General features: G+C 40.9%; 1 protein-coding gene across 4 annotated transcripts in view; it reads right to left on the bottom strand.

Moving 5' to 3' along the window:
• Positions 1-11,353, bottom strand: part of ZNF157 (zinc finger protein 157) — a 51,867-nt gene that overhangs the window by 36,303 nt on the left and 4,211 nt on the right. For 2 of the 4 annotated variants that reach the window (XM_082378211.1, XM_082378214.1), the window contains exons 2-3: positions 6,710-7,061; positions 4,327-4,533 (exon numbers count right to left, since the gene is read on the bottom strand). In XM_082378211.1, the coding sequence (XP_082234337.1) occupies positions 4,327-4,388 (62 nt within the window). In that variant the 5' untranslated portion in view covers positions 4,389-4,533; positions 6,710-7,061. Of the gene's footprint in view, positions 1-4,326; positions 6,516-6,709; positions 8,751-11,353 lie in introns of those variants that run through there. The other 2 variants (XM_082378212.1, XM_082378213.1) reach the window with 2 other exon arrangements.

Below are 11,353 nucleotides of genomic sequence, written 5' to 3'. Positions count from 1 at the left end.
AACTGGACAGCCACATGCAAAAAATGAAACTGCATTACTATCTTACACCATATAAAAAATTAACTCAAAATGAATTAAAGAGTTGAATGTAAGACCTGAAACCATAAAACTCATAGAAAGCATGGGCAGTAAGTTCCTTGACATCAGTCTTAGCAATGATTATTTTGGATCTGACTCCAAAAGCAAAGGCAATAAAAGCAAAAATAAACAAGTGGGACTACATCAAACTAAAATGCTTCTGCACAGCAAAGGAAACCATCAACAAAATGAAAAGGCAACCTACTGAATGGGAGAAAATATTTGCAAATTGTATATCTGACAAGGTGTTAATATCCAAAATATATAAAGAACTCATACAGCTCAATAGCAAAAAACAATCCAATTTAAAAATGGACAGAGGATCTGAATAGACATTTCTCCAAAGAAGACATAGCAATGGCCAACAGGTACATGAAAAGATGCTCAACATCACTAATCATCAGTGAAATGCGAATCAAAACCACAGTGAGCTATCACCTCACACCTGTTAGAATGCCTATTATCAAAAGGATGACAAGTAACAGTTGTTGGTGAGGACATAGAGAAAAGAGAACCCTTGTGCACTGTTGGTAAGAATGCAAATTGGTGCAGCCATTATGGAAAACAGTATGGAAGTTCCTCAAAAAATTAAAAATAGAACTACCATATGATCCAGTAATTCCACTTCTGAGTATTTATCTGAAGAAAATGAAAATACTAACTTGAAAAGATATGTGCACTCCCATGTTCATTGCAGCATTATTTACAATAGGCAAGATATGGAAGCAACCTAAGTGTCCATCCAATGGATGAATGGATAAAGAAAATGTGAGATAGATAGAGATATAGATATACACACATACACAATGGAATATTATTCAGCCATGAGTAAGAAAGACATCCTGCTGTTTACAACAACTTGGATGGACCTTGAGGGCATTATGCTAAGTGAAATAAATCAGACAGAGAAAGACAAATAGTGTATGATCTCACTTATATGTGGAATCTAAAACAAAACAAAACAAACTCATAGATATAGAGAACAGATTGGCGGTTGCCAGAGGCAAGAGGAGAGGGTAAAATGGGTGAAGGCAGTCAAAAGGTACAAACTTCCAGTTAAAAAGTAAATAAGTCATGGGGATGTAATGTACAGGCATGGTGACTATAGTTAATAATATTATATTGCGTATCTGAAAGCTGCTAAGAAAGTAAATCTTAAAAGTTCTCATCACAAGAAAAAAAATTCTGTAACTATGTATGGTGATGGATGTCAACTAGACTTACCATGGTGATCATTTAACAATACATACAAATATCGAATCACTATGTTGTATATCTGAAACTAATATAATATTGTAAGTCAATTATACCTCAATTTAAAAATAAATAAATAAATAAAAGTATGGTATTGGTAAAAATAGACAAATTTATCAATGCAACAAATAGAGAGCCAGAAAATAGACCCACACAAATATAGACAACTGATCTTTGACAAAGGAACAAAAGCGATTCAATGGAGAAAGGACAGCCTTTTCAATAAATGGTGTTGAAACAATTTGATATCCATATGCAAAAAGAAAATATCTAGACACAGTCCTGACAACTTTCACAAAAATTAACTCTAAATGGATCTTACACTTATAGGCAAAATGCAAAAATATAAAACTTCTGCATATAGGGAGTTCCCTGGTGGCCTAGTGGTTAGGATTCCAGACTTTCACTACTATGGCCCAGGTTCAATCCTTGGTCAGGGAACTGAAATCCCACAAGCTGCACGGCGTGGCCAAAAAAAAAGAAAGAAAACTTCTGCAAATAACAGGAGAAAATCTAAGTGACTTTGGGTTTGGCAGTGTTTTAAAATATAACACCAAAAGTACGTTACATGAAAGAAAACTGACAAGTTGGACTTTATTGAAATTTTAAAATTCTGCTCTGTGAAAGACACTGTTAAGAGAATAAAGAGACAAGCCCAGAACAGGAGAAAATACTTGCACAACACATATCTGATAAAATGACTTGTATTTAAAAATATACAAAGAGGGACTTCCCTCGTGGTCCAGTGGTTAAGAATCTGTCTTGCAATTCAGGGCACACCAGTTTGATCCCTGGTCAGGGAACTAAGATCCCACATGCTGCAGAGCAACTAAGCCCACGTGCTGCAACTACTGAGCCCACGCACTCTGGAGCCAGTGTGCCACAACTACAGAGCCCATGCACTCTGGAGCCCACACACCACAACTAGAGGGAAGCCCGTGCGCCCCAACGGAGAACCCACGCACTGCAACAAAAGATCCCGCCTGCCGCAACTAAGACCCACCCAACACAGCCAATAAATAAATAAATAAATAAATAATTTTTTTAAAAAATTTCTTTTTTTTGGCTGTGTTGGGTCTTCGTTTCTGTGCAAGGGCTTTCTCCAGTTGCGGCGAGCGGGGGCCACTCTTCATCACGGTGCGCGGGCCTCTCACTGTCGCGGCCTCTCCCATTGTGGAGCACAGGCTCCAGACGCGCAGGCTCAGTAGTTGTGGCTCACGGGCCTAGCCGCTTCGCGGCATGTGGGATCTTCCCGGACTGGGGCACGAACCGTGTCCCCTGCATTGGCAGGCGGATTCCTAACCACTGCACCATCAGGGAAGCCCCTAATAAATATTTTTTAAAAATTTTTTAAATAATAAAATAAAATAAAATATACAAAGAACTCTTAAAAATCAACAATAAGAAACAAACAACCCCATTACAAAATGGGCAAAAGATCTGAATAGACACTTGACCAAAGAAAATATACGGATGGGAAATAAGCATGTAAAACCATGTCCAACATCATTTTTCATTATGGAATTTCAAATTAAAACAACAATAAGATACCACTACACACTTATTAGAATGGTTAAAATTCAAAAAACTGACAGTACCAAATCCTGGCAAAGATGTGAAGCAACAAGAATGTTCATTCATTGCTGGTGAGAATGAAAATGATGAAAAACTGTGGAAGACAGTTTGGTAGTTTCTTACAAAGTCTTACCATATGACCCACAGTTGCACTCCTAGTCATTTACCCAAATGAATGGAAAACTGATGTCTACAGCATAACCTGTACATACATGTTTATAGCAGCTTTATTCATAATCACCCCACACTGGAAACAACCAAGGTGTCCTTCAATAGGTGAATGGATAAGCAAACTGTGGTACATCCATACAATGGAATATTATTCAGTGATAAAAATAAATGAGCTATCAAGCCATGAAAAGACATGGAGGAAACTTGAATGCAAATTGCTGAGTGAAAGAAGCCAATCTGAAAAGGCCGCAGACTGTATGATTCCAACCATATGACATTTTAGAAACGGCAAAGCTATAGAGACAGTAAAAAGGTGTGGTTGCCAGAGTTTCAGGCAGGGGGAGAGGAAAGATGAATGAATAGCTAAAGCACAGATGAAACTGTTCTGTATGAACTGTAATGGTGGATATATGTCATTATGTATTTGTCAAAACACATAGAATGTGTAACACAAAGAGTGAACGTTACCGTAAACTGTTGACTATAATTAATAATAATGTATCAATATTGGTTAATTGTAACAAATGTACCACACTAATACTACCATCTCAATTATTCTGTAAATCTAGAACTACTAAAAATTAGGTCACTTAATTGTTTTAATGCTCTTAGCATACAATCCAGCAATTGCACTCACGTGCATTCCTTCGATACAAAAATCTTACACAATCACAGCATCCTTATTCATAACAGCCAAAAACTGGAAACAACCAAGATGTTCTTCAACTAGTGACTGGTTAAGCAAACTGTGGTAAATCCATACCATGGAATGCTATTCAGCAATAAAAAGGAACAAACTATTCATATATGCAACAATCTGGATGAATCTCCAGAGAATTATGCTGAGTAAAAAAAGCCAGTCCCAAAAGGTTACATACTGTATGATTCTACATATATAACACTCTTGAAATAACAAAATTATAGAACTGGAGCACAGATTATTGGTTGCCAGGGGTTAAGGAGGGAGAGGGGGAGGAGGGAAGTGGGTGTGACTATTAAAGTGCAACATGAGAGATCCTTGTGGTAAAGGAAATGTTCTGTATGTCAATATCCTGGTTGTGATACTGTATCAATACCAAGGTTTTGCAAGATGCTATGATGGGGGAAACTGGGTAAACAGTACATCAGTACATTGCATTTGAATCTACAATTATCTCAAAATCAAAATTTGTCTAAAAAATAAAAATTTTTGTCTAAAAATTTTTTTAAAAATAAAAAAATGGGAAAAAGTAGGCTCCTCTTACTTACCTCAAATGATCTGCCAGGTTGTCCTGGAACCAGGGCAGGAAACCTCTGGGGTGATTTCCCATTAGCTGGCATGTTGACTCCGAATACCAGCCCACCTTCCAAAGCTGGAGAGGCCTTTGTATGTGGGCTGCAGTCAGAATAAATGGAAGATCCTGCAGCCTCCAATATGCAGAAAGTTCAACAGCTCCACAGAGACACCAACAAATCCTAAAAGGATAGTATCCATGTCATCACTGTCATTCCACATTCACCCCACAAAGTTCAGCAACTCCCACTCTGAGTATTAGTGAGGGTAGATTGTGGGAAACAATCATGATATTTGGAGTCAAATTAATGAACTCAGAGTCCGTTACTCTTGGGTGGCTCCACAGGGGGTGCTTCACACTTTACCCAACCAGCTCTTCCCTCAATTCCAGGTTCACGGCAGGTCTGGGTTTGGGGAGAAGGTGGAAGTGAGGCAGTGAATGGTGCTGAAGCCCCATGGGGTAGGCAGGGGAAGGACTTGTCCATGGGGTCCTGGTGAGTGACTGTGGAGGCAAAAAACCTGGAAACCTGGTGATCTTAATGAAAGGGGTCTCTTCTGTCCACTTTAATTATTTCACCATTTTAGGGTGAAAAATCCCTCTTAAATTCTTCTGCAGAGAAGCTCTGAGCCTCTTCTTTCCAAAAGATGATTCAACATTAATAATATTTATTAAATCAACAAACTGGGAGGGGGGGGGAGGAAACATGCTGCTTTTAACTTACACCAAAAAAGCATTTGACACAATTCAGCAGTCATTACTAATAAAAACTCAAACTAAAATTAGGGAAGAAGTAAATCACTTAAATATCACAAAAATCATTTACAAAACATATCCCTGAAATACTATGCTAAAAAATAAAATGATGAAGCAACTGCCATTAAAATTAGTAAAAAGATAGGGATGTCTGATACAACTCAAAATTGTTTTTTCTGGCTCTAGCTTACACAATAGAAGACGAAATAATCAGAATAAATATTGCAAAGAAATGAAAATGGGGCTTCCCTGGTGGCGCAGTGGTTGAGAATCTGCCTGCTAATGCAGGGGACATGGGTTCGAGCCCTGGTCTGGGAAGATCCCACATGCCGCGGAGCAACTAGGCCCGTGAGCCACAGCTACTGAGCCTGCGCGTCTGGAGCCTGTGCTCCGCAATGGGAGAGGCCGCGACAGTGAGAGGCCCGCGCACCGCGATGGAGAGTGGCCCCCACTTGCCACAACTAGAGAAAGCCCTCGCACAGAAACAAAGACCCAACACAGCCAAAAATAAATAAATAAATAAATAAATAAAATTTAAAATAAAGTTAAAAAAAAAAGAAATGAAAATGTAGCTTTCTTTGCCAGTGATATGATTTTATACATAGAAAACCTACCCCAGACTCTACCAGAAGTCATAGGGTAATTTGATAAGGGGCTGGATACAAGATAAAATTACAAGAGCAGATAGTTTTTTCCCTGTATAATAACAATGACCAAATGAAAACGGAAAAAAAATCCGTTAGTAATGATAACAAGAAAAATATAAAATATGTAAAATAAATTATTTAAGGAGCTGCACCTATAAATTTAAAAAGTAAAAAAAAATTGACAAATATAAAATAGTCACACAGACATACCATACCCCTGGATAAAAAATTTAATTAAAATGTCAGCCCTCCCAAAACATTATAGTAATGTAAAGAATAAATAAAAAAGAAAAATTAAACACAAAGCTCAATAATAAGATGGTGTATATAACATTTTGTGGAACGCAACTAAAGAGACTCTTAAAGGGAAATTCATGTTTTCAAATGCCTTTTAACAAAGAAAGGCTGAACATTAATGAATTAACAACCAATTCAAGAAGTTAGATAAAAGAGAAAATAGCACAGATAGTAGGAATTAGGGAAAGAGAAAACAAAGGTACATCAGAGAGGATCAACAAAGCCAAAAGTTGGTAGTTTGGAAAGGCTAATAAAATTAGCAAATCTCTGGGGAGACTGAGGAAAAAATCTAAAAGCACACACACTATTAGGACTTGACAACAAAATGCAGCAAGGAATCTAAAAAAGAACTGACTACCTCAGAAGCCTCCATCCCTCCCTGACCCGCATACACTCCCATTCACCAGATTCTTTAATTCCCCACCAACTGACCCCACAAACTGTCATTCCCAAAAGCCAACAAAGCCATCACCTCAAAATCACTGATGACTGTCACGCCACAAACCCTCGTGCACTCGCTTTAGTGCCGCGCGCCAACAAGACTTAAACAGCCTCGGAGGGCCACTTCCGTTTCCTGTCCTCACCTCTGAACCTGCCCCTTCTGGGGCTGTTAATTTCGCACACGATCACACAAGAGCTGTGCGACTGTGGTCTACTCACTCTGAACAAGGTGCTGTTATGGATCTGCAGAGACTTTGTCCATGAGCAGCGGTGCCGAGAGAGGAACATGGCTGCGCCGAGGCTTTCCACCATGAGGGCCGCCATCATAGCATCCATTCCGTACAGTGGGCTGTTCCATAGGCGACGGAGGGGGGTGTCGTTCATGGGTAGAAACTTTCTGAAGACAAGCTTCCAGGAGAAGCTGGTCTTTGGAACCGAGTTCTATAGGTTTGTGCAAAGTTTACAGAAGCAGAGGTGCCAAACCCCAACTCGGGGGAGGGGAGATGTGTCCCGATCTTCAAGGGAGATACCACTGGGAAGAGGGGGGAAAAGTTCCTCCTGGGCGATACCACTGTAGAAGAGAGGGGAGGAGTCAAGGTGGTACAGTCTCCTTTTGACGGACTGTGGAACAGATATGGAGGGGTCTTTAATCCCCCTCAATCCCATTACCCCACTGAAATGATAGTAGGTGAGAATAATAATACTAGCCTTTGATCTGGACAACTAATGTTTTTCAGCAAATTATCAATAGAAAAATATTTAGAAAACATTTTAAGCACACTTTCGATGAAAATGCATCTCCAAGACATGCCCCCAACACCTGCTGTCAACCAGGTTACCCTCTCTTATATGGAAATTCAGGAGCTGCTACTGACTCTTGGGAGAGAAGAGAATTCTGGGTGTTCTTCACCTCTGAACTCCTATACACAGTCTTTATAAGCTAGTCCTAGTATACCCTCCTGCAGGGAGCCTACTCTGACAAGAGGTAAAGAGCTCTTTTCCCTGCGTAAGGTGTTTCCAACCTAGCAGGTAGACCCTGGCTAAGCTTGAGTATGGATTGCTGGGTACCCTGAGGACATTCATTTCCTTTCTCTGGACCTCAGCTCAACAATCTGGAGAGCTAGAATGTTAGCCTCTCAGATTATCCCATTTTCTCTGTCTCCCCAGCAGTATTTATGAACTGGATGAAAGACAGAATGGCAAATATGAGAATATTATTGTAACACACGCACCTCGACATAAATTGCCAAAACTTATTATTGTTGTGACTTCTGGTCAACGTCTCAAATCCTAGACCCTGTTTACTTCCATCATCAATGCCTCTCTGAGCTGATCTCAAACCTGAACCTTTCTTAACTCTACCAACACCTATGTTGCATTTTTCTGATCTGGCTTCATGTTCTCTATTAACGATTCAATCATCAATGTTCTTGTATTTTGACTTTTGAAAATATTGCACTAAAATGTTATTTGTTTTGATTACTGAGTCTTTTGGTGCCCCCCTTAAATTTTGCACTTTGAAGTGAGTGTCTCTCTTGCCTTACCCTAGTCCCAGAAAACTTGTTCTCTAAAATCATAGACTATCAGAAGCTTTGTTAATTGAAATTATGTCAGTAAGAATAAAACATCCCACTCTTGCCTGGAGGATTCAAGTCACTTTGACACAGAGAAGCAGACTCGATTTCCAACCCAGGTTCAGAGCTTCAAACAAGGGGTATCTGAAGCAAACATGTCACATCTATTTTTTTAACTTTTTATTTTATATTGGAGTATAGCCGACTAACAATGTTGTGACAGTTTCAGGTGCACAGCAAAGGGACTCAGCCTTGCATATACACGTATCCGTTCTCCCCCAAACTACCCTCCCATCCAGGCTGCCACATAACATTGAGCAGAGTTCCCTGTGCTATACAGTAGGTCCTTGTTGGTTATCCATTTTAAATATAGCAGTGTGTACATGTCGATCCCGAACTCCCTAACTATCCCTCCCCACCATGCTTAGACTGAACCCTTATGCTTTTAAAAGTAAAATCAGAAGGCAAGGGTGTAGGGGAATAATTTTCCAATACTGTTCTTATAAACTCTTCTTTGAAATAAAGGAGGCTTTTACTGTTCACAAGGTTATTTGTCAGTTGCAATTTTTCCCTGTATTCCCCCATTCAATCTGGGTTGCCACAATCAGACAAACAGAAAGCATAAGGACACTTTTTTCTTGCATCTGTAGTGGAAACCTTAGCAGACAGTATGTCACATCTTTTTTTAATTTAGCGTTTCTAAATAAAAAGGACCCGGGATCCACCTCACAGTCCAGACTTGACATTGACTCTTTTACATACCAACCTACTTTGCTTTGGGCTAATCAGTACACTGCTTCATTTAAATTTTAACTGAACTCCACTCTTCCCCAACATCTTGTAGTACAGTAAGTCCCCTACATACAACCTTCAGGTTGCGAACTTTCGAAGATGTTGACGTGCGTTCACATGTCCAATCACGTAAATTAGCTCACATGTCTGGTGTACATTGTCATGTGTGTGCATCCTCTATAAGTGGTTGTGCTTTTATGTACTTTACAGTACCATACTGTATACAGTACAGTAGTACAGTATCTTTATTTCAAGCCCAGGATGTCCGGAAGCAAGTGTAAAAGCAGCGGTGTTGTAGTTGGTACTACTGAAGAACCGAAGAGATTCACGATGCAGGAAATGGCAAGGGGATTTTCTTTATTTGAGGAGGCACTGTTAGTTTTTGAGGCACAGGACCCGAACGTAGAACAGTACACGAAGGTTGCAGCAGCCGTTCAGAATGCAATCCAGTGCTACCATGCCACCTATGATGAAAAAAGAGGCTAGATAGAACTGAATCCAGCAAGGAACCAGAACCTGTGCCATGAATGTCAGGCGTGAGTGAAATTGCAGTTTGCCCTCCGTCTCCCATTGCTGACGATCCTTCAGCTCTCCCATCTCCCACCTCCTCTCCCTCCTCCAGTCAGTAACTCTTCTTGCTGTTCACTTGATGCCAGCCCCTGTATGCCAGCTGTTGTACTGTACTACTGTACTTTTCAAGGTACTGTACTGTAAGATTAAAAATGTTTTCTTTATTTTTTGTGTTTGTTTTTTATGTATTATTTGTGTGAGAAGTATTATAAAGCTATTACCGTACTGTCCTATATAGCCAATTGTGTTAGTTGGGTACCTAGGCTAACTTTGTTGGGCTTACGAACAAACTGGACTTACAAACGCGCTCTCAGAATGGAACTTGTTCGTATGTAGGGGACTTACCATAATTCTATTTCTTCCTTTCTTTGGTGAGACTAGGGTGATCAACCATACCTGTTTGCCCAGGACTGAGGGGTTTATTGGAACAAGGGAACTTCAGTGCTAAAATCAGGAAAGTCCCAGGCAAAACTAAAACAAGTTGGCCACCCTAAGTGAGATCCTCCACAATTCCTACGGTGTTTGGTCTCCCTTGCTGCAGCAAGTTAAAATCCATTTCTGGGCTCCCCTGGTGGCGCAGTGGTTAAGAATCCACCTACCAATGCAGGGGACATGGGTTTGAGCCCAGATCCGGGAAGATCCCACACGCCACGGAGCAACTAAACCCGTGTGCCACAACTACCGAGCCTGCCCTCTAGAGCCCGCAAGCCACAACTGCTGAGCCCGCGTGCTACAACTACTGAAGCCCGTGAGCCTAGAGCCTGTGCTCCACAACAGGAGAAGCTACTGCAATGTGAAGCTCGCGCACTGCAATGAAGAGTAGCCCCTGCTTGCCGCAACTAGAGAAAGCCCACATGCAGCAACGAAGACCCAACGCAGCTGAAAATAAATAAATAAATAAATTTTAAAAAAACTTGTTTAAAAAAAAACCCATTTCTGTCCAACTATGGATGTGACCCTTGTGGTCTTTATCAGATGGACTTTATCAAGGTCATTAATGTTGGAAGGTCCACAGATGTCGAGTTTGAGATCAGTCCTAGTATGCATTGATGGTGGAAAAATTAACAGGCCTGGGTTCAAGCTCCAGATCAGAGAGACATTGATGGAGGAATAGTTAATTAAAGGCTGAATGCTAAAAGATACGAGAAAGGCATTGATGGTGGAAGAATTATCAGAGCTGTAGATTACAGGTCAGACTAGAGCAATACTGATAGGGTTGAAATTTGGTCCAAAGGTAGTAGAAATGTTATTACAGGAGCCTGGATTTTAGATTTTGACAAGAGAGTCGTTGATGGTTGGTCAGATAACAAATGACCAAATTCAAGGTCCTACCGTATGAGCAGTGGTGGTGGAAGAGTTAATGGAAGCCAGCAATTTGAGCTCTCTTGTCTAGACCAAGTCTGAGGGGATGTAGATAGATGGTACAGCTGGCCAATGGCTGTGTACGAAAGGTGGGATCTAGTTTCCGATGGCCAATGGGATGAAGCAGCAGCCTGTTACTAGGGAGAAGCCCCTGTTGCTATGTGCAGAGTGAGAGAGGCAGGGTCTAGCCTGAGTTGCTACAGAAAAATAGTTAGCCAATGCCTGCAGAAATTGGGCTTTAGCTTCTTCAGCCTATAGTAAACTGATGCTAGGTAGTAACCCCCACGGCCATGTGAAAGAAGGCAGCCAAAGTGGCACCTGAGAGGCTGTAGACAAAAGGCACAGTTAACCAATGGCTGAGTAAGAATGGGGCTCTGGCCTCCCTAGGTATATGAGGCTTCCTGGTCTGTAAATCAGTGAGGTCCTCATTGTCCAGTGCAGGGAGGGGGCAGTGCATAGCCTGCGGGGGTGCAGATAGATGACACAGCTGTGTGAGGGAAGTGGAAGTGGGTGGGAGCAAAGGCTTGAGGTTGCTTTGGGCAGGTGGTGCAGCTGGCCAATGGCT

This window comes from Balaenoptera borealis, assembly GCF_965194805.1.
Source record: "Balaenoptera borealis genome assembly, chromosome: X".
Classification (NCBI taxonomy): Eukaryota; Metazoa; Chordata; class Mammalia; order Artiodactyla; family Balaenopteridae; genus Balaenoptera; species Balaenoptera borealis.
The sequence above is the reverse complement of the archived record's forward strand: the minus strand, read 5'-3'. Positions and strand labels throughout refer to the sequence as shown.